Here is a 26960-nt window from a genome sequence, read left to right as displayed (position 1 = left end):
CTGCTCTCAGGGGTGTGCTGGTGGGCGTCTCTTTCCCCTGGGCCTGGGAGCCCCCAGAGAAGAGGGTTTTGGGATTCATTCACTCTCAGCCGCCAGCCCTCCTGATCTGTCCGGGGTGCCCCTCCCTGGGGACTGGCTGTGGTTCCCTGGATGGGGGCTCCCCCTGCTGGGGGCCTGGGGAGAGCGCTCTGCTGAGACTGCTCCTGGGGACCAAGGCACACTATCGGTCTCCTTCACAGGTGAGGAAACCCAGGCAGCAGGCCCTGCTGGGTCGCCCACTCTGGCGTCCTGACAAACAGTCCTCCCCTCTGAATGGGGAGATGTTAACCTGCTCCCATAATCTCTGTACAAACCACGATGGACACAACGCCACAGCCACTGTGGATTTCCTGCAGTTCAGGTACCAGGTGGCTTGACACCTGTGTCTGGTTGAATATCCACAGCAGAGCCAGGCAGGTACTACTGTTATCTCCAATTTGCAGGCCAGGAGGCTGAGACTCAGAGAGGTTAAGTAGTGTGCTACAAGTCACACAGCACATGGGTGGGGAATTGGGAGCCACACTGGTGGTGATGGGACTCCAAGCCCGTGGTTTTGATTTTGCAGTAAGTACTTGGGATGAAACCCAGGGCTTTGTGCACTCTGGGCAAGTGTTCCACCACTGAGCGTCATCCCCAGCCCTAAAGGCCTATTTTAACCATGACCTTCTCCAGGATTTCTGAATGGCTCCTGCTGGGGCATCCCCTCCCCTGACTAGAGGGGATGAAGCAGGAAGCAGAGAGGCCATGTGCAAGATGGGCTCTGCCTCTTGTGGGCCAGAGTCCAGAGTGAGTCTCTTTAAAGCCTCCTGCAAATCAGGGTGTCTCAGAGCTGCGGGGCTTGGAGCGGGGCCCATGCTGCCCACGTCGGGCAGTGCTCGGCTGGCCTTCTCTGTATTCTAGATCCATCTGCAGGCTGGGGTGTGGAGGGTCTTGGGCCAGCCCTCCCTCAGGCCTGGAGAACCTCTGCTGGCTTCCAGCGTTCTGTCCTGGCCTCCCTCCCTCCGGCTCTGCCCCTGTGGCCTCCTGTCCTGCGGCTGCTGCTCTCCCTCCACCGCCCTGCTCCACCTGTCCTTCAAGACCAGCTCCACTCTCCTCCCCCAGGGAACTGCCCTGACCTCGTGGGCCCCACCTGTCCCTCTCAGCTCCGTCTCTCCGGGCCTGGTGCAGCTCGTTCTTGTTCTGGGGGCGTGCTTAGCAACCCTGTCCCCCCACAAAGTGGGGGCCGGCACCCACGGCCACCCGTTGGCTGTCAGGGACAGGGTAAGGGACACTCACCTGATAGACAGAGACCCCCGCAGGGGTGCCTTCTAGCACCTCAGCCACGAAAGGCAGGTTCTGAAAGGTGGGGTCGTTGTCATTGAGGTCCAAGAGGTTCACGAACACTGTGGCACTGCTGGTGCCCCTCAGGGGGGGTCTGCCACCTAGAGGGACAGGGGAGAGAGGGCCGAGGAGAGGGAAAGATGGGTGCAGAGCAGAGGGGCAGGGGCAGGCAAGCAGGGAGAGGGTGGCAGAGTCAGTGTCCCGCATACGGCCCCCCAGAGGCGGCCTGGACCCCGCACCTCCCTCCAGGTCTTTCCCCACCCAGGGCGCTTTGGGGTCCCACGGGTTGTCAGTCTCCTCTTGGTGATCGGTACAGCCCTCCTGGCTGGGCCCCAGCCTCCCGAGGACCCGTCCCAGGGGTGTTCCCAGGCCCCCAGGGTCGAGGCCACAGCCCCCATGAGGGTCTGGGTGGGCGGGTCGTACAGTCGGTCACAGAGACGACGATCCTGCGCATCAGCTCCGCCTGCAGGGGGTCGGGGTTCTCCCGGTCCAGCATGACGTGGGTGGTGCGGATCTTGCCGGTGGTGCTGTTGAGGCTGTAGAACTTGTTGGGAGGCTGGATGCTGTACACCAGGGTGCCGTTCTCCCCCAGGTCCGGGTCCACGGCCACCACCTGCCCAGGGAACAGGCCCTTCCCTGAGCCCAGGCGGGGAGGGCGTCTCCGGCCCGCCCAGGGTCCTCTGAGCCTCACACGGGGCCCTGGCGCCCTGCCTGGGAGGAGGAGCATCCTGGCTCAGGCCCGGGAAGGGCGCCTCCCTGGGCCCCGGAGGTGCGGGGTGAAGATGAACCAGCATGGCGTCTGGCTGGTCGGCTTCTTGTCAGTTTTGACCACAGTCAAGCAGCTTTCTCAACTCAAAGCTGGGCCTCCTGTGTAACAGTGGTCACTCTGCCCTCCAAGAGGCCTGCAGAGCGAGTGCAGCTGACAGCACCTAGCATCTGTGCGCAGCACCCAGCACCCACCTGTGTATAGCACCTAGCACTCACCAGTGTACAGTATCTAGCACCCACCTGTGTATAGCACCTAGCACCTAGCACCCACCTGTGTACAGCACCTAGGACCTAGCACCCACCTGTGCACAGCACCTAGCACCCACTAGTGTATAGCACCTAGCACTCACCTGTGTACAACACCTAGAACCCACCTGTGTGCAGCACCTAGCACCTAGCTCCCACCAGTGTTTAGCACCTAGCACCCACCTGTGTTTAGCACCTAGCACCCACCTGTGTACAGCAGATGCCTGTGACTCATAAGCACCAGCCCCCTGCAGGCACTGTAAACAGCCTTATGAGGCGGATACCTATGATTATGCCCATTTCCCAGAGAAGCTCGGTGAGGTGCCCAATGTCTGGAAGCCAGGAAATAGCTGAATGAGAACTGTGCCCCAGTTCCAGGTCCCTCAAGCCCAGCAGGCAACACTGCCAGCTCGTCTGTGTGTCCTTCCCTTCCAGACATGCAGACAGACAAGCTCTTGGGCTCTGGAGAGCAGGGGCCCAGCAGCCCCGACCGTGGTGATCTATGAGGGGGCATCTGCACCGTGGCTCAGCTTTGGAAAGGAGTTGGAACCTGGGTTTTAGACACCAGGTGCCTCATCCCCAAACCCGCTCTTCCTTCCTTCCCTCGGAGCTTCTGAGTGTGGAGTGACTTGGGAAGAACTGGGCCTCTGAAACTTCACGGATGACAGGGACAGGCAGGGAGCCATGCGCTGGACCCCAGTTTGGAGGGGAAAACAGCCCAGAGAGGCCCAGGCTGAATTCAAGGTCCCTCAGCACCAGCCTCGGCCCCACCCAGCTCCCGCTCTGGAGGCCGCCCAGAGTCTCGGGACAGGCGTGGCTCCCACCCCTCAGCTCCTCCACCCGTTGTGCTGCAAAAGCCATTGTGGCACCAGAGATGAAAGCCGGGGGGCTGACTGCAGTCCCCAGAGTCGCATCAGGTCAGTGTCACTCTTAACTCCAGGACACGGCAATGACAGCAGGGCCTCGTCAGCTCCTTCATCATATTCCATGTGAGGCCTTTGTGCTTTGGCAGCAGAATCTGTCCCTCCTCTGGCTTAATCCCCAGCCAGAGGTGTCTCTGGGGCCACTAGAGCAGAACAGACAGATGAGCTGCCCTGGCCGAGGCCCCCACCTGCCCGGGGAGAGGGGCCGATGCCGGGCAGAACCCTGTAGCCACAGTGAGAGGGGCAGCAGCCCCAGCCCCAGCCCCGCACCAGACTGCTCCCTGCTCCCTCGCCGGCCGGAGGCACCAAGGGGTGGGGGCGGGGGTCCCCACCTTCCAGGCCGGAGGTGACCTCACTGCTGTGGACCTGTGTCCCCAGCCTCCATCCTGGGGACCCCAGCATCCCATTTTGCAAACGGAGACAGGGCTCTTGGGTGCCCCGAGCGTCATTCGAGCCAGGCCCGGTCTTGCGTTGCCCTCCTCCACGTCTCCACAGTTCCAGGAGGAGAGGTTTTAATCCCGGGGTTTTCTGGATGGGAAACAGGCTCGGGGTAAAAGGCCCCGTCCTGGGCCAGCGTGAGGTCCACTTCACAGCGGCGGGGCTCTCGTCTTCTGCCCGCAAAGGCCAGGGGTGCCTGGGGAGCGGCTCCCAAATGCCCCTGGGCCCCTCCCTGGCCCTGCGAGGGCAGCGGGCGGCCCCTCCTGCAGACTAGACTCCCTGCTGGGCGATTTCCTGGACTCTCACCACTTTCCCCTCATCTATTTCCCATTTCACGCTCGTCATTTTTCTCCCGGCCTGACGGGGAATAATTCTCTCCCTCTCCCCTCTCCTTTATTTTGCTGAGGGCTTTGAAAGGCTCTAAATCAATGCCCATCAGCCAGGTCCTTGAAGGAGGCTGCAGGAGCCACGGGGAGAGCAGGGCCAAGAGCTCACTGCAGACAGAGATGCTGCCCGCGAGTGCGGGCCACGCGGGTGGACAGACATGGTGCCCGTGCCTGGTCACGCCGGGCGCCAGGGGACGCGTGCACGCCGACTCTCAAAGCACCCGAGCAAAGCCACTCCAGCTCTGAAAAATCACCGGGATCAAGTGCCCTGAGCCTCGGGCTCCAGAGTGCTGTGCTGGAGGGGACCCCCGGGAGAGCCCTCTGCCACATGCCCTGGTGTCCAGACAAGGAAGAGCCAGGCCAGGCCTGCTGGGGAGGGAGGAAAGAGACATTCCCCAGGCGAGACTTTCTGGGATAACTATTTCAAATCCCCACAGAGGTTCAACAGCACACCACACAGACGGGACTGCAGCCGGGAGGAAGATGGCCATGACAATGGCTGCCATTTGTTGACCACCCACCACCTGCAAGTGCTTCGTGTGCTTGGGTGTACTGACTCTCATCAGGTTGGGACTCGTACTATCTCCACTTTCTAGGTGAGAGAATTGGAGCACAGAGAGGTTAAGTAACTTGCCCCAGGTCACACTGCTGGTAAGTAGTGGAGCTGGGATTAGAATCCAGGCACTGTGGAATCAGTGGCTGCCCAAGCTAGCCACCTCTTAATAATGGTCAACCAAAGGAATAAGCGTGGACTGCGGGACCTAAAGGAAACAACATGGAGCAGGGCAGAGGCATGGAGGGCCTCTTTAAGAGGTGACCTTTTAAGCTGGGACAGATGGAGGACTGAGCCAGTCATGGAGGAGCAGGGGCGTGTGTAGGGGGCCGGGAGCAGAGCATTCTGGGGGAGGGAGGAGCTTATGCAAAGGCTCTGTGGTGGGGAAGAGGTGAGTGGTGCCAGGAACTGAGAGGCCAGTGGGCCAGGGAGGGGGAAGTGGGAAGGATGGTAGGACATGACACGAGGTGGGCCAGCCCCATTCAAATATCACTCTTCTTGTCGCCTGACCCTCTGGGTTAGCTGCTCTGTCTGCAGCCACCTTCCCCCACATCCCAGCCACAGCCCCACCTCGTCCTGGGCTGAGCCCTAGCAGGCTCTGGGGGGCCCCCTGGAAGGTACTAAAACACACCCACATCCGTACACATGTACATACATACGCGTGCCAACATTTTATGGGTACGACGTTTAAAGAATTTTTATGACTATTCTTGAAATAATTTTTCAATGACCAACTTGATTAATGTACCGATGTCTTGATTTCTCATCTCCCGGCAATCAAACATCACTGGGAATTCCAGAGAATTCTGGAACATTCTCAAGAATTCTAGAATTCGTCCTCAGATGTAATAAAACTTCCACAAACACTAGGTTCCTGTATTACATTTGGAGGATGTTTAATATAACAGGGTTTAATTTTGATTTTGCTGTTTTGAATTTTTGAGTCATTACTTTTATTTTTCTGGTTCAAATGTAACCATGGGACACTGAAAAATCCCAGTGCTCGGGTCCTTGCCTGTCTTGTGCCTGAGGAGGTACAGGATGGCCCTGCTGTAGTGAGGGGATGTGCTAGGGGTAACCATGGGGCAGATCCTGGTGGCTTTGAGGTAAGGACTGTGACTTTCACACAGCTTGAGAGGGGAGCCAGCAGTGGGTCTGAGCAGGAGGGAGACACAGGCCTTTGGCTTCCTGTACCCCCACCCTGCCCAGCAGCCCCTGGCCCAACGTCCATACCTGCTCAAGGCTCAGCAGAACATGAGAAAGGCCAGAGACCTGGAGAGGGCCACTGTGGACCTGAGCTCGAAACTGCCCAGAGTTAAGTGTAGACCCCACCTGGAAAACCTCCTCTTTGCCTGACAGGGGGGCTCTTTGACAATGGCATCCTAGGCTGGTGTCCTGGGCAGACAGGATTTTGTAGAGCCACCTCCATCACCTACCTCTCAATTTCTTTTGGGAGATTTTCCCAGAAACACAAAGCCAAGGTAATAGTTAGCCAGACAGGTCTCAGGAGTGGGCATCCAGCCCTGGCCCTAGGGTCCCTGCTGGGTGGGAGGAGGTTGTCTTAAGTCTGCCCACAAGGTGGCAGCAGAGAATGCCAGACCTGGAGTCCCACAGAGCTGTGCAAGTGACCCAGGAGAGGGTTTTCCAGTGGTCCCTGGCCTGCCAGCACCAACACAGGGGACCCTGAACAAACACAGATGCCGGATCCCTCGTCCTTGACTGACGCAGCCTCTGGGAGGGGACACCCACACCGCATCTGGGAGTCACGCAGCTCTTGAGCATGCGGACAGGATAGGCTGGCCAGCCTCTCCTTCTTTGTTCTGCCTCCCAAATTGACATTCTCTCCCCTCTAGATCCCCATGGCTCTTGTCACCATAGGATGTGGCTGATGAGGCTGGGGGCTGCCCCAAGGTTGCTCCGTGAGAGGGGGGAGGCCTTCTGTAGAGCCAGATCCAAAAGCGAGGACCGGTTCCCAGCCCACATCAATGCCTCAGTTCCTCAGGATGTGGGCCGCCTGCTGGGGCCCCCACCTCTCGGCAGACTCTAAGGGCTGGGCCCAGTGTTTTCCAATCCCTTGTCTCAAAGCAGACAGAGCCAGGTTGGGGTCCTGCTGCCACCTCTCACTAGCCTAGGGACCTTGGGCAAACCCCAGAAGCCCCAGGTCTGTTTCCTCCACAGAAAAATGGGGGCAGCGAATCCACCTGCCTGGGAGGTTGCTGAGGGCGAGAGCATCCACAGGAGGCCCTCAGCACGGTGCTGGACACGGCCCAGGATCAGTGAATGGGGCCGCTAGGAGCCGTCAGGGATCATGTCCACCACAGGGCTGGCTGGGTGGCTGTGGAGCTGGACAGCTGGGGACCAGGCTGTGGGGAGGAGAGGTCTACAGAGGTGACAGCAGGGCATCTGTGGGTGCTCCACCCTGCTTTCCTGGGTTGTCCCTGGAAACCAGTCTCCATCCTGCAGGCCCAGTGGCTTTGGCTACATCTCCCCTCCTCAAGCTGAGTGGCACCTGGACATATGTGCATGTAGCACACCAGGCAGGGACCTGGAGACGCTGCACCAGAGCACCCCTGGAGTGGACTTCAACACCTGGGGGGCAGCCGTGGGACCAGCACGAGTGGGGGCTGACCAAGCTGACGGATATGGGCACCAGGTGGTGAAGGACAGACACTGGGGCAAAGCTGAGGGTGGGGAAATCTCATGGGTGGGTGGCAAGAGTCTGGGGATCTCAGGACAAGAGTGGCTACAAGCTCAGCCCTAGCTCCCCTGCCACTGTCCCTGGCTGCCCAAAGCCTGAAGCCTGCTGACACCAGAAGCTAGGGGAGGGCTTTCCCCTGACTTCTGACTACCTTTCACTATGCAAGGAAGCTTCTAGAAGTCTTCTCCGAGAGTTGGCTCAGAGGGAAGCATCGAGTCCATCAGCCCCATGCAGGTAGTCCCAGGGATCGTGGTAGGAACGCACCCACCCCTAGGAAGGGCAGCCTGGCAGACCCCTGTTCCAGTCCCACCTACCGTGGTCACGTCAGAGTCTGGAGGTGTCATCTCCACCAGGTTGATATAGTAGGGGGCGTCCTTCCAGGTGGGGTGGTTGTCATTGATGTCCAGGAGGGTGACGTTCACCTGTGGAGCCATAGGGGGCGCTGTGGAGCACGCTTTGCGGAGCTGGGCAGGGCAGGATGTCCCTGGGAGGCAGCGCCCGGGATGAGCCAGGGCCTCGCCTGCTTGGCAAGTGCTCTACCACTGAGTCTCACCCCCAATGCTGATGGCCGTCCTAGCATCGATTATACCAGTTTCATCAAATTTGGGAGCCTGGGAGAGGGCCTGGTCTTTTGAGGACAGGATGGAGCCAGGTCTCTTGGGGAGGAGAGGATTCAGGCAGAGAATGGACGGGACGGTCCTGAAGTCTTTGCTGTGACCCAGGACTTCTGCCAGCCATCCAAGTCTTGGCTGGAGGTGACTGACAGGGTGGGGGATCTGAGAGAATCCCTTGAGCTTCCCAGTCTCGGCTACAAGTCAAGCAATTTCCCTGCTCACCTGCCACCAGGTGAATTATTGATAGGGTTCTGATTCCTATTAGCAGGCCCTCCTTTGATGGAGTCGGGCACCATGGGTTTTTCTGCCAAGTCACAGCCAAGTGATGCCCACCCCAGCCTCAGCCCCTCTGACTGGGCAAGGATGGGCGGGGACATGGAGAGAGGTCAGGAGAGTGTTCCCAGGGAGAGCCCAGGACAGTAAGAGCGGAACTAGCAGGGAGGTGGCTGGAGTGACCTGCCACGGCCGACCTTTCCTCCTCTCCCACGGAGGGGCTTTCTGTAGCCCAAAGCTCGCTCAGGACCCCGAAATTCCTTCTTCCAGTTTCCTGCTTGCTGGGGCACCTTGGTGGCCATACATGGCACTGGATGGGGCTTCGGGGTTTTGCTGGTCCTACTGGCTCATGGCAGGAAACCCAGGCTGGGGTGGGGTGACTGGCCCTCAGGGACCGTCCAGCACCCTGCTGCCTGCACTGAGCGGCCCCCTCTGCAGAACCCTGGCTCCTGCTTCTTGGCAGTGCCGAGGCAGGACGGCGTCTGGGGCTCATGCCTTCTGCCACCTGCCCCGCTGGCCTCTGGGGGCTCTATGTGCTCCCCCACCCCACATCCCAGGTGGCAAGCCCTTCCTTCCCCACGGCTGCGGCAACGTCCCAGGCTGATGAGGAGTGGCGTCTGCCCCCAGCCTACTCTCTGCGTCTCCCACTGCTCGGAGGCCCATGGGGAATCCTGGGAATGAGCTGGGAGCTGTGACCTGGTCAGCACGGGCAGGGCTGCAGACGCAGAAGGGGTGGGCACTCACGGTGGCGATGCCCGTTTTCTGGTTGTGTCCTACGCCACCGTCCACTGCTCGGACGATGAGAATGTACTCAGACTTGGTCTCTCGGTCCAGCAGAGACGTGGTGGTGATTTCACCTGCCAGAGAGAGGAGGGGGTGAGCCAGAGGGTGTGGCTGGAGCAGAGCCAGGGTGGATGCTACAGGGTGGCAGCGTGTGTCTGTGTGCTTGGGGGCTGTGGGACGGGGATCACGCCCCCAGGGTGTGAAGTCGAGGCCAATTCTGGAGGCTAATGGGTTGAAGAACAGGAAGGAGGCATTGAGCCTCAAACTCAGTCACAGAGACCCTCTGGCTTAGGCTTGGCATTATCATATTGATTGTATCACCTGGGACTAGCTACGTAGATCTGCTGTGCCACGGTTTCCTCATCTGGTCCAAAGGAAACAATAATGGGACCTGCTGTGGGATTAATTTAGCTGTCATGGAAACCTTAAAAGAACGCAGGGCACTGTTGATTCAGAGTCACAGGAAACAACAACAGGAAGGAAAGACCTCCAAGTATTTCCACGTGTGCCTGCGTGTGACTTAGTCCCAGACAGCTGAATCTACAGCGCATTGAGAGTTAACAGCTATCAAGTAATTTCCTCATTACCCCGGGAATAGCATAATTATATCACCTGGACTTTTTTTAAGTGTGTAAACAAGTGATGATATTAAATGAAAACAGTTAGAGGAGACCACAATTTTTGTTGGCTGTTTTTGGTGTTTCTTTGTTATCTTGGCTAAACCGAAAGACGGACGTCACCTTGGCAGTGGTGTGCTGGGACATGTGTGACAATCAGCTTCCGAAAATGAGGAAAAATGCGTTTGCTGATTTCAGTGGTGTGATAGTCCCACCAGGCTGGTTTCAAGCTACCGTCTCGAGGGCATTGAACTTGGAGCTCACAGGCCGGCTAGTGGGAGCTGACCTCATCCCCACATCCCGGCCAGGCGGTTCACCAGCTCCCAGGGGCAGTAGGAAGGGAGCCTCCTGTATGAAGACGGTGAAACCCAGACTGTATTCTGAGTTCACCCTTCCAAGATGCTTGGCCTTGGGTGGGCCTCAGTTTTCTCATCTGTAAAATGGAGAACAGCGTGCATACTAGAGCTGTTGTGAGGAGGAAGTAACTGTGGCTTCCTTCCAGTGGACTGTCATAGTTCCCCAAGGGCAGGGATAACATGCTATCCATCATTTTTTCTCCCCATTGCCTAAGCTGTGTGACATGAGGCAAGTGGCTTAACTTCTCTGTTTGATTTCTTTGATCATAAAACGAGGGAGCTGGGTAAGATGGTCCAGAGGGTCATCTGGCCTATCTTCTGACCAGTGAGGGCTGAGCAGAGAGCTAGGGGTGAGGGACAAGTCAGCGAAGGTACTCAGGCCAGGGACCAAAGACTGGCAAAGGTCTGCCCACTGAGCCAAGCTCCCCAGTGGGGTGGTGTCAATTAATTGGCAGGGCGAGGAAGAAATTAATCTCTAAAAAGTTCTAAACGTGAACTTGACGGCATGATAGATGGCCTCTCCTGTCTGGGAAATTAGATCCAATTAAGGCCAACTTTGTGCAGCAGCCCTGGCTAATTTGACCAAGGAGCTTGGAGGAAAAGGCTTCCACCTTTGGAGCTGAAGGAGCTGCGTTCAGACAGCAGCAAAGGTCAGTGTCACCATTACAGGGTCTGGTGTGGAGCTGCAGATGCTGCCTCAGGGGCTAGGGCGGGGCCCCACTCCGTCAGGGTGGCACCGCAGGGCTCTAGCACAACACATCTGGACTCTGGAGTCACAAGTTCAGCTCGGTGAGTCCTCGGGGAAGTTCTGAACCTCTCCTGGGCCTCAGTTTCCTCATCTGAATAATGGGAATAATGCCGGAGGGCGAGGTGAGTCGAGGCTGGTCAGAGAACTGAGCGCAGCACTTGGTGAATGCAGATTAATCACGCTGCCCCGTGTCCACCCTCTGTGTCTGCAGGCCCCACACCCTGCACATTGAACTGAGCAGAAATCGGGGAAAACAACTGCATTTGGACTGAAGGTATACGGGTTTTTTCTCTTGCCATTATTACCTCCATGATACAATAGAACAACTTCTACAAAGCGATCACACTGCATTAGGCGTTACAAGCAGAGATGATTGGAATCTACCTGAGGATGTGCATAGCTACACACCGTCTTACACAGGGTCTGGGGTGCTTTGTTCTCCACGGAAGGGATGTTTCTCTGGAAGCATCCCTTGCTGATACTGAGGAATGAGTGCCTTGCTCGGAGCTTTCTGGAAGCAGGGGCTTGCTGGGGTGGATGCTCCCGAGTGTGGGAGGGAGGCCTCTGCTTTTTCAGAGGTGGAAGGAGAGGCTCAGCACCGCCCGGGGTTCCCCCTCTGCAGTCTGTGCACATCAGCTCCGGCCACGGGCTTCCGGAGCTCCCAGGGAAGGTAGATCAGGAAGACTGAAGGCCAGCTCTGGCCAGGGGGGCGTGGATAACTGGTGAGCCACCGATGTCCCCTGGCAGGGACGCTCAGGGTGATCATGGTGGAAGTTCTGCTGGAAAGGGGCTGCCCGGCAGGCATTCCGTTCCCAGGGTCCCCTGCACGGGGCAGGGGCGGCCGCCTGTCTGGGCGGAGTGAGGTATGTCACTTCCAGGCCTGGCCTACCAGCGCCCCTGGCATGGTGCCCGTGTGCTCTTCTTCCTCCTGCAGTGACCTTGGAGCCACAGCCTGGCCACAGAGCCATCCCGCAGGAGGCCGTCCTGCACACTTGTGTTGGACTGCCGTGTGTTTCCACTGTCCTACGCCACCCAGTGTCGGATGACCTGTTTGGTGTCTGGAGTTCCCTTAGCTCAGACAGAAATGGGGACTTGGAAGCGGGTGCCTCACATGCCCCATGAGGGTGCTGTCCTCCTGCTCCTCCTCCTCCACCCCAGGGCCCGGCTCAGCGCTTGGCCCAGAGCAGATGATCTCTGATGAACCAGAGATCCCAGATTCCCCCGCATCTGGTGGAACAGCCCAGGGTCCCTCCATCTTTCTGTCTCTTTCCCTCCCTCCAGCTTCGAGGAGGAGAGAAAGTGGGAGGGAGGAATAAAGAGAACCCAAGACGGACGGAAGTACGTGGGCTGAGCAGGGAGCTGGGGTGGGGCCCTCGGTGAATAAATAAAAGAACGTAATGACAGCAATGTTCCAGTACTTTCTATGGGCCCACTCTAAGTGTGCTCCCTGTAGTAACTCAGCTAATGACACAGCCGCCCTCTGGCATGCAGGTGTGTATGAGGAGGAGCCGGGTCAAGGACCAGGTCAGTGGCCAAGGGAGGGGGACGCTTGGACATGAGTAAACGTGTCCCTGAAGAGGTGTTGGACCACCTGTGGGTAAAATGGCTCGTATCTGAAACCTAACAGGACTCCTGATGACCTCCTCCAGTGGCTAGGTTCACGCCGAGATTGTTTTGGGTAAATATTCACACTTAGGTGAATATTTCAGGGATGAATCCAGATGTTCAAAGTGGGCTTGCTCCAAACAGAGAGGGTCTGCGGGTGCAGGCACCAGGGCCCCGGGGGCTCACCTGAGCGGGCGTTGATCCGGAACTGAGAGGAGCCCTCCAGGGAGTAGATAATGGACTCCTGGCCGTACTCGCGGGAGCGGTCCAGGTCTGTGGCGTTCAGGAACAGCACCGTGGCTCCTTTGGGAACAAAAGGGGTGGGGTATTGCTCACCCTGGGCTGCCAGTCCCAGTTCCTGGGGGCCCGGATGTGCGCAGGTCTCAGGGAGGTGGAGAGCCTGGCCTGGGGGACTCCAGGGTGAGATTCCACCTGTCCTCTGGGCCTAGATACTGCGCTTGGCGGGATGGGGCTCCATGGGAGGGGGAGGCCGGGCCTCTGAGAGATGGGGCCTGTCCTCCTCTCCCAACCTCTCTCCCAACTCAGTGCTACCTCCCCACCCTGCCCAGCTGCCTCCGCATTAAACACTCAGACTGACCACCTTTTACTTTTGAGTCAAAAAGAAATGAAGCTCCATATTAAATTATTCTACATTTATTGCATCCAATTTTGATCCTGTTTGATCTTGTTCATGGAGGAATTTATAAGGCTTTTTATTTTCTCGTTAATGTCCAGTTAAGGCCTTCGCCTTCCTCTCCAGCCGCGCGCACTCCTGGGTGGGGGATCAGCTCTTCCCGAGGCCCTGGCCAAAACCCAAGAACGGCCTGGCCTGAGGCTGTGCCCACCAGGCTTCTGTCTGCAGTCCCTCCCGCCACCCAGCTCCCAGCTCTGGCCATGGAGGGGTTCAGGGCCCTGGGGTCCCATGTCATCAAGCCCAGGCTGGAGGCCTGCAGCCCCGGGCAAGTGCCTTGGCTTGTCTGGGCTCAGCCTGCTCTGCAGACATGGATCTTCCCTGTGGGATCTCTGGGGGGATCCCTGGGGATGAAGCACGCATGCACCGTGGCCCGCAGTTCTCTCCCGCATTGCTGTGCCGACCGTGGTTACCACGTGCTGAGGATCAGTTCCCGGGGAAGGTCAGGGGTCAAGAGGTGATGGTGGCCCCTTCCAGGTGGCCAGGAGCCTCGGATCTGACTCTTCCATCCTGCCCTGAGCAGGAGCACAGGTACACAAGCTCTAAGGTGCCCTGTTACCCACAAGCCCTCGCTTAGGAAGAGAATCAGGTACCACAGTGGAGGCCCCTCTGGCACAGACCCTGGGGGCACAGACCCTGGGGAGCGCCCCAGGCTTCCCAGGAGGATAACACCCTGGGCATGCATGGCTGTGACAGGGAGGGGTGGGCCAGGCACAGCTTGGCACCTGACTAGCTCATCATCAGACACCAGAGGGGTACCCAGAGGTTCTCTTTAAAAGGCCTGTGGTGCCATTGGAAGGCCATCCCAACTCCAGCTGGCCCTGCATCTGGTGGTGCCTGATTCCAGCTGTGCCTGATTCCAGGGTCCCTGGCTCCAGCAGTCTCCACGCCAGCCTTCTGACCCATCGAGGGGCGTGGCAGTTCCTGACACGAGCGTGTCCCCACAGCAGAACACACTCTGGAGGGCAGAGGGAAGCCGCCCGGTTGTCTCAGGGAAGAGCAGATCCCCCGGAGCCCAGGAGGGAGCTGGGAGCCCTGGGGCTGCAAGCGGGGCCCTGGCACGTGGCCTGGCCCAGGGCTGAGCCTCAATCTCCTGCTCACCTAGGAACACACCTCAAGGCCCTTCAAGGAGGTCCTGGCTCCTGGGACTGCCTTCCAGCCCACAGACTCAGAACTCCACACCCTAGGTGGCTTAATTAATCATTGGTCACCATTCTCTTCCTGCTAGACTGTCACTGCCAGAGAGCAGGGACCCAGAGGAGTGTCTGCACATAGTAGGTGCTCTCTAAATAGCTGTGGGTTAGCAGATAACCCGAGGTCTTCAAAGGCTTCCTGATTTGTCACAGGACACCTAGCCTGGGAAACAGAGATGGATAGCCAGGGACCTCCCTAAATTCACGCACAAAGCTGGGGAGGGAGTCCTGTAGGTGTCCGAGGTGGCTGGCCGGTGGCCTCAGGCCCCCACCCGCTGCCCGGCCCGTACCTGCCGCCCGTCCCGTACCTGCCATGATGTTCTCCACCACGGAGACGAAGTAGGCGGGCTTGCTGAAGGTGGGGGGGTTGTCGTTCTCGTCCTGGAAGGAGAGCAGGCAGGTAGCCGCTCAGGCTGGGCGGCAGTCCGAGGCGGGCAAGGGGGCAGGCTGGGCAAGGGGGCACTGAGGAGCTCTGGCCTCTACGCAAAACCAGGGCCTGGCGGGGTGTCCCTCTGGCACGCCAAGGCTCAAGGAGGCAAGATAGGTCTTGGGGAAGCTTGAGGGGGTGGGGAAGGCACAGGGAGGGGCAAAGATGGGCAGTGACTGCCCACCACTCAGGGTCCCTGCTGTCACCCAGAGCTCCAAGCTCACTTCAGCCCCCACGCTGGGGATTCCCCATTTGACCTTCCCTCCCATCTCAGGCAAGACAAAGATGGAAGGTTCTAGAGAACCCACTTGAAGGGAGGAAGAAAGGACTGCCCCAACCCTAAAGGAACTGGAGTATGCACTGGCCGGCCATGGTCCTTCCCACACCCTGAGATCCTGCCCTGGGCTGGTGCAGGCAGGGACAGTCAGACCCTCCTCACACACAAGGACAAGGGCTTCCACCCCGCCTGAAGCCTGACACCTGCTTGGCACCTGCTCTCCCTCCTCTGGTCAGGCCTTCAACAGGTCAGGGTGGGCTGAACCGAGGGACTGAACTGGGCACAGTAGCGGGGAGGCCCCACCACGGGGAACCAGGGCTGTGTGCAGTCCCTGTCCCCGGCCCCGCTGCTCCACCACACCCCACCTGGTCCTCTTGGCTCAAGGAGCTTCCTGCCCCCGAGACTCATCCCCACCAACTGCTTCTGAATCATTCCCGAGATTTCCACTCTGCCCCCTCTTGGAGGAGCCTCTGTGGACCCCTGCCCCTCGCCTTCCCATGGCCCAAGAGCACAGGGCAAGCTCAGGAGCGGCTGAGTCACAGCCCTGGGGCAGCCTCCAGGCCACCGTCTTCAGTAGGTCCTCCTCCCAGGGTCTCATGGCTCAGGGAGCTGAGGGCTCCTCCAGGGGAGGGAGCCTGGGCTAAGCCCCCTGTGCTGGAGTCACTATGGCTAAGCAACCGGGAAAAGAGGCGAGGACATGCTGTCTAGCCATCCACCCCGTGGGACTCCAGAGAACCCCAGCGGCTGCAGTTGTGGGTACCCAGAAAGGGGATGCTTCCCGAATCTGTCCCTGGCTCATGCTGACCGGACCCTCTGCCCTGGGACAGGCTGTCCCAGGACTCCCCTGATGCCCCGTGCCCCTGCGGCACACCTGTCCCTCCTGGGTCCCCGGTGCGGGCACGAGCGCCCCATACACACACTGGAGCTTCTGCTTGACTGCGCAACCCGGCACGGAGAATGTCAGGGCCCGAGCACGAGGCAGAAACTTATTAGCGGTGATATTTCCCCGGATCCTGGAGCTGCATTTGCTATTAGTTCTAATTCAGCGGCTCCTCTACAAAAGCTTATTGTCCCCTAATGGGAAATCTACAAACCGAGTTTGACTTCTTTATTAAAAACCAACAAGCAATGGATGACAAGGAGTCACCTGGCCCCTCACCTGCTCCTGGCCCCTCGCTCTGATCCCGGGCCCTGCCTCTCCCACCCCGGCCTGCGCCTGCGCCTGGGCCCCAGCAGGAGGCGCTGCCTCAGCCTCTCCCTCCCTCCGCCCGCCCGCCCGGGGTTCCCTTTCTTCTTCTTCTTCTTCTTCTTTTTTTTTTTTTTTTTTCAGTTGAGAGAAAATTCTCTTGGTGGAGGGAGGAGGCAGCAGAGCCGAGTGACAGCTACTTAAAAACCACCCACGTGCAAAATCAGCCCGAAGGCGGTGACCTTTTCAAGTGTGGTCCTTAGATACGAGTGACTGTGCTGTCCAAAAGCCCTGCTCGCGAGACCGGAGACTCTCCACGCAGAGCCCGGGTGGCACCTGTCTTTGTTGCCCGCCCCTCCTGGTCCCTCGGGGCTGGGGCAGACTTGGAAAGGGGGGTATGCTCCTGCAGACCCACGTGACAGTGCTCAGGGAAGGTGACGCCGGCCTCTGCTGCTGGACTTCTGAAGCGGAGCCCCGGGCCCACTCGCCCCCCACAGAGATTCTGTCCCTGGGATCAGGGGGAGGTTGCGGCCACTTGGTATTTACAGTGGATAAAAGGTCAGCTCAGCCCCTGACCTTCCCTTTCCTGCTCGCTCTGGTCCCCCAGAGAGACTGAGGGGAAGAGAGAAGAGGCCCTGTCCTGTCCCAGGTTGGGAGGGTCCTGGGGGCAGGGAGGGGTGCAGGGCAGTCCCTGGGTTTCAAAATCTCCTGAGGGCAGATCTTCGAAGGCCTTACTGCTCCAAATGTGGTCCCCTGAGCAGAAGCGTCGTCAATAAACCACCGTTGCTGTCAATGCAGAACCAAGGCCCCACCTCAGTCCTGCTGGACAAGTGTGGCACTTTAAGAAGGTCCCTAGGTCTCAGTCACATGGGGGGGAGGAAAGACCCAGGCTCCAGGCCCGTGAGTGTGGTGGGAAGAACGTCAGCCTGGGAGTCAGCAGGAGCGGTTCAACCCAGCTCTGCCGCTAACCAGCAGTGAGGAAGGCACTGTGCTCTCAGGCCAGCTATGAGCCCTCCCCGAGTCTCAGTTTTCTCATCTGTAAAATGGGGTCGAGAAAAACTGAGTCAAGGGAGGCACGGGGCTCTGCTGGAGCTCAGGTGAGTTTTAACTTCCACTGGGTTGGAGTACAGACCTCAACCTGCTTCCCTCAGCCCCGCTACCGCTCCCCTCTCCCAAAGCCCACAGAGGCCCCTGCGCCCCGTGTGCACTAAAGACAGGCTGGAGCCTGCCTGCTGCCTGAGTATTTGTGCCTGTCTCATTAGCTGTCTGATGCCAGGTGCCAGGTGCCGGCTGCATGATCTCATGGCGTCCTCAAGCCAACTCAAGGAAGCTACCACGGTCATGCCCATTTTACAGATGAGGAAACTGTGGTTCAGAGAGGTAAGAAGCCCTCTCCAGGCCACACAGCTGGAAGAGCTGAGCACAAACCCAGATGCTCCAAACTATGCCGGGGCTGCGCTCCCCTTTCCACTCAGGGTCTCTTGGGGGCCGTGATGCAGGCGCCCACCCACTTCACCTCCATGGTGAAGCACGGTGGCATGCAAGGGACGGGCGGGTTGGTTAAGGTCACGAGTGTGGACAGGATCAAGGGAGGTTTGGGGGCTGTGACCAGGACTGGGAAATTGAGGTCAGGTTGTCCTGTGGCAACGAACACCAGGCCGTGGTCGTGATTGCCAGGGAACCCGTTCTGGATCGTTGGCATCACCCATTTTAAGGTTGTGGGTTCAAGACAGGCCAGTTCTGAGCTTCTGTGGATCCCCCTCCCACCCACCCCCGCCACTCCTCGAAGCCCGAGTGGTCACAAACAAGGACCCCAGATGCAAGGCCAGAGCCTGCTCCTCATCTGCTGCCCCTGCTTCCAGCCTCCGGCTCCCTCCAGCCTCCATCAGCTTCCATCACTCCCTGGCCCAGCGCGCGGGTCTCCGCCCAGCCCGGGTCTCTCCTCCCCACTGGGGCGCTGGCCCTGGGGCTGCGGCTCTGGGTGGAGAGGCCAGGCTTGCTAAGGACAGGTGCAGGGCGTGCCAGAGGCTCCCGATGGAGCTGGCTGACAGGAAGCCTGGTCTGGGGCGAGACTTTCCTGAGCTCATGTCAAATCGCAGCGGATCTCCCCACTTGACAATCTGATTTAATCCTCTGGAGCCGATAACGCGCCTACTCCCATTGAGGCGGACTGGGTGGGTGGGCTGGGGGGCCTGCCTGAGCATGCTCAGGAGTGTGGGGGTCTCAGCGGGGAGAGGCCCCTGGCCCCATCCGGCCACGCTCTGCATCTCCTGGATCGCCGGGGGAGCCGTGTGGCACAAATGAACCGGTGTGGAGATGGATTCGGTGGCTGATAATTTGAGACAGAGACAGCACTAAGCTGTGCTTGACATTCATGTCGGACCAGCTGCGGTTTGCTTTCAGGCCCCTCTAGATCTTCAGAGGAGTGGAAAGAAGAGGAGGGACACAGAAGGGAGATGACCACCTGGCCGTCATTCCGGAACCTCAGGGAATGTGGCTATCGATGGAGAAATCCTACCTCATTTCCTTCTTGCCTGGCCCCACTCCATCCCCTCAGAGGCTGCCCTGAGGACCCCAAAAGGAGTCGGAGAGGGCAACCTGCCCCTTCCTGAACCCCAGGGCCCTGGGGGCTGCCCTGGCCCAGCGGGCAGGCAGCCTAGTTGCAGGCAGAGCTTTGCTGGGGACAGAATTTGGGACAGCCTGAGCTGGAGGAACTGCCAACCACATGGTCCCCAGCTCTCCAGAAAGCATTTGCCACCCTGTACCCTGGAAGAGCAGGGCCAGAGCCCCTGCGTACTCACAAACACCTCGATGGTGACGGGGACTGTGCTGTTGAGAGGGGGGCTGCCGGCGTCCCTGGCCATGACCGTCAGGTATATCAGCCCATTGGGTATCTGCTCATAATCCAGGGGGCGGCTCACGCTGATCACTGAAATGACAGGAAAGCCCCACGGTAAGCAGGCTTTCGATGCCCAGTCAGCCAGGGCCTCCCTTAGGCAGAGAAGTCGTGGCTGATGTGACCTTGGCCAGCTCTGCCTGGTTTTCCTCTCTGGTCTCTGAATATTGGGAGCCTCCTGGTCTTCACTTAAGTGTACTGACTTCCTAATATGCAGCAGGGACCTTGCTGAACTCACTGGGTGGTAACTGTGATGATGGTGATATGGAAAGCCCCACTTTACTGATAGAGAAACCAGAGAGGTTCAGTAACTTGCCCAAGGTCACACAGCTAGCAACACAACAGAGCCAGGATATGATCCCAGGTTTGGACAAATCCAGAATCCGGCAGGCCCCGCTGTCTACCTGCTGTCTTCCTCATTCCTCTGGCACGTTTCTTTTGGCACTTTCCCCCCATTGGTCTGGAAGTTGCTCAGAGGAAAGCGTCAAGTCTCACACTCTCTAGCCTTGTCCTCGTAACTGGCACCCCGCCCCCATAAGCACAGAATCCACCGTTCATTGCCCAACACTGGGGTGCCAGGAAGGGCTTGGCAGTGGGGTGCAGATGGCAGTTGTCCTTGGTCTCCCCTGGCCTGTCTCGCTTAGCACTCCCGCCCCTCTTTCTCTGAGGGGAAGACCACCAGGAGAGATTTGCAGGGAGCTAAGAGAGAGGCCTCGGTTCTCAAATGTCCCCACCAGGCACCAGCCTGAACTCCCGTGGCCACGATCTTTTGTGCTAAGCCGCTGATTCTCAACTTGGAGGGGCGGGGTGCACATCTTGGCTTGGAAGTGGCCTGGGTCATCTGCAAAGCCGCGACAACAGTATTCAGTTGCACCGTTCCGTTTGGACGTGGGACACAACACGACTGCTTAACTAATAGCAAATCTGAGGGAGGTTCTTGCGGCAGAGGAGGTGAGCAGAGGCCTGCTGCTGCCAAGCTGGTTAGCGAGGGACTTCAGATACCATGCAGAGCACTGGCTGGCGTTGCCTGCGGCCGCATGTCTCTGTGGGACCAGGGGCGTCCAGGGCATTGGTGCGTTCTGCCTGGGGAAGACCTAACCTCGTCCCCAGCATCCGGGAACTCCCCCACCGAGGGGGCATCACAGGAGGCTCAGAAGCTGTGAGCCTAATAGACCATGGGGGTGGGGCCGAGAGGCAGGGAGGAGGCTTTCCTGGCAGAAGGAGCACGGAGGTGCCCAGCACAAGGGCAGAGGGCGTCCAGGGGTCCAGAGAGGCTGAATCACGGTGGGCAGGGGCTACTGCCGAGCTACCAGGCTGGAGAGGTAACCAAGAACCAGATCACACAGGGACTCGAGTACTAAGCTGGGCAGTTTGCTGGTGACCTCAGGTAAATGGCTCCCTGTCTCTGGGCTTCAACTGCCTGTCTACAAAGCAAGGTGTCTCTCTGTCTCAGGATCTTGGATCTTGAAGTTGCTGCTGCTGTTCCTGCTCCCGGGGCTCTAGGGACAAGGACCGGCAGCGGGCCAGGCAGGGTGTGTCTGTGATGGAAACGGTGCCGGGGCCAGGTAAGGAAAGGCCCCAGCCTGGGAGGCCGCGAGGAGGCCAGAGGACGGCCCCCGGGTTGGGGCGGCTCAGTCAGCAAGGCTCCCTCAAGGGTCTGCTCAGGCAGACGTGGCACGAGACAGGGACCCCACGGATTCTGGTAACACCAGCCTTCCCAGCTGCAGACTTGCCAGCTGGTCAAGAGCCCAAGAACCAGAGAAGGTCTGGCTGCCGCGAGGCAGGTGCTGAGTCTCCGGGAGGGCCACCACTGGCCACAGGCAGCTTCCCTGAGTGCGCCTGTCCCCAGAGAGGTGTGAGCGTGCAGAGCCCAGCGGCTCGTACCTCCGTAGCCCTCGTACATGCTGATGTCAAAGTAGCTGCCGAAGGCGGAGGCGTGGACGATGCTGTAGGTGAGCTGGTTGTTGGGGGGCGAGTCCTCATCGGTCGCCTGGAAGCAAGGGGTAGACAGCGCCCGGTGAGCCTGCAGGAGGCCCTGGCACCGGACGAGCGGGCGGGAGCGGAGGGCTGGCCCTCTCAGAGCTCCCTCTTCAGGTGATCCAGTGGCTCATGTCCTGGCCCAGGACCCCAGGGGCCCCTGCGTCCCTCGGCTGGAGACCACAGCACGGAGGTGGCCCAGGAAACCCAGAGGGCAGCCGGGGCCGGAGCAGTGTGGGAGGCCAGGCTCTCCCAGGGGTGCCACCCAGCCACAGATGCCCTCTCTGAGCTCCAGACCGAGAGTCTGCTCGGGGGTGGGCGAGGCTTGCTCCCCAAGGCTTCCTGCGCTGGCGGCTGGGTTCTCCATGTGGCAGCGTCAAGAGGAGGTGAAACTCTAAGGGTGGGGCTCAGTGGGAGGTGGTTAGGTCCCCGGGGACTCTACCATCCGAATGGATTCATGTAACTACGGAGGACCCTGGTTAGTGCCCTTGAGAGTGAGTTCCTGGCTCCTGACTCTCGTTTCCTGTCTCAACATGCGATTGCTCCCTCTTGAGATGCTCCCCCCATGCTGTTCTCCGTCATGTGGGGACACATCCGAGGGGGCTTCACCAGAGGCTCAGACAATGAGGCTGCCCATTCTCCGACTTTCAGCCCTCAAAACTGTGAGCTCAGAAAACCTCTTTTCTTTATAAAGTGCCCAACCTTGGGCATTTTGTTACAGCAACACAAATGGACTAAGAGCAGGGTCCTTGTGCTGTGCATCCCATCAGTGCCTTAATGCCCATTGTCATTTCTAATTTAATTGCCTGCCCTGCTTAGACCATCAGCTTCAAGCAAGCAGGACCCTTAGGTTTCTCAACAGCTACTGTACACCCTGAGTATAGCGCACACAGTAGATACCTAAGAGATGCACGCTATATGAAAGCAAAGAGGGATCCCTCCTCCCCTTGACCATCCTCTGGAGTGTCTGAATTTATTAGTTTCTTTCCTGATTGTCCCTGACCCTAGAGAGCCTCCAGGGGTTCCCAACTCTGAGCCAGGAGGGAAGGATCTGGTGGGGAGCTCTGGCCTGCTGGGTGGGCACACGCTCCTACCTTCTGCATGCCCCACAAGCCTGCCCACCCTGGCCTGCATCCTTGGAGGCTTCTGAGACAGATTCCAAGCGGAGGCCCTGGGTTCTGTCACTTGGGCAGGCGACGTGGGGAAGCAGCATGGGCCATTCAGAAGTCCCTGACTGATGTCACAAAGCATGGCAGGGCCTCCCTGAGGGACACCTGCTGCACAGCCTCTGTTCTGGGGCTGACTGCTTCTCCACGACTCACATGTCGTCCGGCCTGCCTCTCCCTCCTGCTCCCCTCGGTAGACTAAGCCGCACGCTGTGCTGCCCGGGGCCTCTGCTGCAGCAGGTCCTGATTCTAAGCAGACACTGAAAGGCTTCCAAGGGGGTCTTTCCACAAGGAACCGCTGCCCAGTCCCCTGCTGTGTCCTTGCTGGGGAGATGGGGACATCCTTCTGCTAAACAGTGGCCAGAAGTTCAAGCTGCGACAGACACTGCGAATGTGGCCCCACTTGGTCACCAGGGGTCACCAGGGAGGGGATGCTCAGAGAGGACCTGACACAGTCCAAGAAGCTGACCCCCGAATCTTGGTGCAGGGGAGGCCGCACCTCTCGCCTGGCCTCCTCCGGGAGGGGAGAGGGGAGCGTCAGGTGAGGGGGACGCGGCCCGAGGCCCTTACCCGGAGGCGCACCAGCTGCGTGACGGAAGGCTCATTCTCCCTCAGAGCACCCACGTAGGCGTCCTTCTGGAAGGTGGGCACGTTGTCATTGACGTCCAACACGTTGATCCTGACCCGGCCTGTGGTCTCCTCGCCGCCCCCGTCCCGGGCAATGACGGTCAAGGTGAAGCGCTGGATAAGCTCATAGTCCAGCCTGGCGATCAGCATGACAAGTCCCGTGTCCTTGTCCAGGGAGAACCTGAGCCGGGGGAGGCGGAGAGAGGACAGCTGGATGGAAGCAGGCCCGGGGACAGGCACCTGCGCTTGCCTGCCTGCCCGCCCCCGCCGGCGCTGGCGGCCGGGACGCAAAGCACGAGGTCCGAGCGCCTCTTGGGCCCGCGCCCCGCGAGCTCTTTCTGAAGGGGCGGAGGAGCAGGGCGTAGGGTCAGGACCCCGGGAGGGGTAGCGTGGTCAGGGTGGGGTCAGGAGGAGAGGGGCTGCACCCAGGACCCTCGGGCTGGCGCCTCTGCCTACGGGAGTCGCTCAGGTGCTGGAGACACAGAGGCAGAGATTCTATCGTCCCAGGTAGCTTTGGACAAAAATGCTGGAAATTGGCAGCCAAGTATCCCGCATGGGGAGGGGTGGTGGTCCCCTCTTGGAGCTGTCCCCTGTGACCTGCCTGAGGGTCAGGGGAGGAGGCTGTCGGTTCTCTTCAGGGGGAAGCAAGACCCGGGGGACATCCCTCCAGCTGCCTCCTCTAAAGGTCCCTTGGAGGCTCATGTGAGCTGTCCTGATCCACAGCTGCTGCTCACCAAGCCTGGCAGGTCCCAGCTCAGGGACAGAGAAGGCGCCAGGCCCAGAAGATGGAAAGAGACGAGAATCCAAGCCGCTGGGAGGAAGCCACGTGGACGCAGGCACCCTGAGGCCAGGGCCCTGTGTCTGCAGCCTCGGCTGCTGCCTCCTCCACACCCAGCCTCTATCACCGCATGGCCGAGGACGCCTCCCCGTGTCCCCTCTCTTCCTGATCCTTCGCATGGATGGTGGGGCCGTCATCCTGAGCTGACAGCATTTGCTTCCCTGTGCTTTCAGGCTCTGAGAGCAACGGATTCTTCATTCTTAGAAGCAGACCTGCCCTCTGACTTCGACGTGGCCTTTGACCATGTCAGTGAGAGGGCTTTCCCTTGGCTCAGATTCACTGAAGGCAAGGGAAAGAGATGGCCCGGAACCAGCCCAGTACCATGTCCCCATGATGGCAAGGCCGGCTCAGGTCAGGCAGTGAGGCAAGGAACCTGCCCGAGGGCCCCGTGAACCCGCTCCTGATGGATGCTGTGTGTCCTAGCAGTGAAGACCGTGTGCAGAGAGGCCTGGCCTGGTGCCTGCCTGCTGTGTGACTCTGGGAAGGTAAGAACCTCTCTGAGCCGCAGTTTCTTCATCTGTGAAGCAGAATTGATAATAGTGCAGAGCACCGAGCTCCTCCAGTGTTTTTAGGTGTGAGGGTGACACAGGGGACACACAGACACAGTGCCTGCAGTCAGAGCTCTTAGGGTCGCAGCCACCCAGGGTGGTGGCCGTGGGGTGAAATCATTAACGCTTCAAAGCCTCCCACACACAATCTCTTCCATTCCCCAAACTGACTTCTTTTGGTAGTGGGGATGGAGCCAGGCGCTCCACCACTGAGCTACACCCAGGCCTTTTTTATTTTTTATTTTGAGACAGGTTCTCACTACATCGCAGAGGCTGGCCTCAAATTTGCAATCCTCTTGCCTCAGCCTCCCAAGTCGCTGGGATTACAGATGTGGGCCACCACACCCTGCTAACTGCTATCATTTGAGGGTCTGAGAAACTAGGCCCCAGATAGTTTAGGAAACTTGACCAACTCTGTCCTGTGCAATCAGGGACACACCCACGAGATCCACGGGTTCTGACTCCCAGTTTAGTGCTCTGGCCACTGGGCCTAGCTTCCTCCCTGGGTGCTGGAAAGTTTGCTGGACCTTGTGATGGCAGAGGGCCACTCAGAGGAACTGGGGCAGGGTCTCACCTGTCAGGGTCGTCACTGAAGAAGTAGCTGACCTCCCCGAAGGTGCCCACGTCATTGTCGGTTGCCTGCGGTGTGGAGAACAGGAATCGTTACTTTCAGGCCCCTTGGGTCTCCTGACCAGGCCTCGAGAGGGCCACAGGAACCCTTTGCTCCCTCGCGCCTCTCGGGCCAGCCATTCCTAGAGGCATGCTGAGCAATCAGATGGCCGTGAGCTTTGCACTGGAGAGCCCAGTGCCAGAACGCTGGACCCTGGAAACCTGTGTGAGTCCCCTCCCGTGCAGGCTGGGCAGGCTGATCCCCTACGGGTGCTGGACCTGGGGGTCCTAGACCTGTGCCTGGACTGGCCAAGTGTCACAAAGGTGGTGTGGGTTCAGGCGCCTGGAGGATCCTCCTGGTGAATCCCCCCGTCCGTGAAGCCTCCAAATCCAAAGTGCTGCCCAGTGGGGGAGGCCCCGCGGGAGGACTTCTGGCCCTGCCCTTTGACCCCAGGACTCACCCACCGCCCGGAGGCCCAGACTGTCGCCTGCCTGGAGACCTACCCTTGAGACAGGCCCCTGCCCGCCTCGCCAGCTTCTCTGGCTCCTCCCCCTGCTGGAACACGCAGCCTCCGTTCAAGCTGCCCCACCCCTGCCACCTGGACTGGCCTGGGGGTGGCGCTTGGCCACAGCTGGGCCCTCAACTCTCCCTCAGCACCTTCTTATTCTCGCTAAGGTCAAACGCCTCTCTCCAGGAAGCGAGCTGGAGCTGCTCGATGTTTGGAAAGGGAGAAGCTGCACCCACGGGGGAACTGGGGAAGAGAAGCCTAAGTCCTGGCAGTTTCAGAGTCCAGAGTCTGGTGTCCCTTCCCACCCGCAGCTGGTCTGTGAATCCATCAAGATCTCTTTACTTATCCCACTCCTCGGCATCTACCCAAAGGACTTAAAATCAGCATACTACAGTGACGCAGCCACATCAATGTTTATAACAGCTCAGTTCACAATAGTTAAGCTATGGAACCAACCTAGGTGCCCTTCAACAGATGAATGGATAAAGAAAATGTGGCACATATACACCATGGAATATTACTCAGTCATAAAAAAGAATGAAATTGTGGTATTTGCTGGTAAATGGATGGAATTGGAGACTACCATGCTAAGTAAAATAAGCCAGTCCCAAAAAACCAAAGACCGAATGTTCTCTCTGATGTGTGGGTGCTAACACACAACAGGGGGTGGGGGGATAGATGTTCAGTGGATTAGATAAAGAGGAATGAAGGGAAGGGAGGGGGATGGGAATGGGAAAGAGAGTGGAAGAATGGGAGAGAACTTTCCTATGTTCACATATGAACATGTGACCAGTGAAACTCCACATGATGTACAACCACAAGAATGGGAAGTTATACTCCAGGAGTGTTTGATATGCCGAAGTACATTCTACTGTCATGTATAACTAAAAAGAACAAATAAAGAAATTTTTAAAAAGACCTCTTTACCCAGGTTACACCACATGGAGTCTCTGTGACTTGCAGTCAAAGGGACCCAAGGAAGTGAGCCCACTCATGCTGAGGACAATGGCTCTGATGGTGACATCGGCAGCCTGTCCCAGTATCTGACCTTTTAAGTGTTCCAAGAACACCCATGTTTATCGGCCCACCACCCTGTGATGAGGACTGACATGCCTCCTGTCTCCCAGATCGCAGAAAGAGGGCCACACCCACGAGGCCTGCAGTAACCCCGTCACGCCTCTAGGTGGCGAGCAGGTCAGGAGCAGAGTGGGCCTGAGCTGGCCTCCCCACTCCCTGCCCGGGCACCTTCCCTCAGGCCGCCCCAGGGAGACCCCTCACCCCTTCCTCAGATGACAGTGGTTCTGGGGCAGGTGGCGGGGTGGGTTTTGTGTCTTGGACTATTAGCTCTGTCTTATCCCCGGAATCCAGTGCAGGCTACTGGACACCCTTCGTTCATTCATTCTTCCGATTGTGACACGTTGAGCATCAACTCCACGTGAGGCCCACTTCTAGATGCGACCTCTGCTGCCTTCCCAGGCCGCTGCCTCCAAGCCTGAGACCTCCAGAGGCCAGGAGGGAGAGGCCTGGCACTGACCTTGGGGTCACTTACATGTTTCAGGCTCAGCAATCTTCCAGAGAAAGATCACACGTGGATAAAGGCCGCATGGCTAAAAATACCCTTTAATACCTTTCTACTAAATATTTTCTGA

The 26960-nt window shown here is 58.8% G+C and overlaps 1 protein-coding gene across 1 annotated transcript in view; it reads right to left on the bottom strand.

Annotated features, from left to right (window-relative positions):
- Cdh23 (cadherin related 23) overlaps positions 1-26960 on the bottom strand; it is a 390176-nt gene that overhangs the window by 102247 nt on the left and 260969 nt on the right. Inside the window, 10 exon segments of the mRNA XM_047551945.1 lie at positions 1315-1460; positions 1783-1972; positions 7686-7793; positions 9003-9115; positions 12554-12670; positions 14560-14632; positions 18943-19070; positions 20922-21027; positions 22751-22988; positions 24768-24832. Of these exon segments, the coding sequence (XP_047407901.1) occupies positions 1315-1460; positions 1783-1972; positions 7686-7793; positions 9003-9115; positions 12554-12670; positions 14560-14632; positions 18943-19070; positions 20922-21027; positions 22751-22988; positions 24768-24832 (1284 nt within the window).

This window comes from Sciurus carolinensis, chromosome 5 (assembly GCF_902686445.1).
Source record: "Sciurus carolinensis chromosome 5, mSciCar1.2, whole genome shotgun sequence".
NCBI lineage: Eukaryota > Metazoa > Chordata > Mammalia > Rodentia > Sciuridae > Sciurus > Sciurus carolinensis.
Note: the sequence above shows the minus strand (reverse complement) of the source record. Positions and strands in the feature narration are given on the sequence as shown.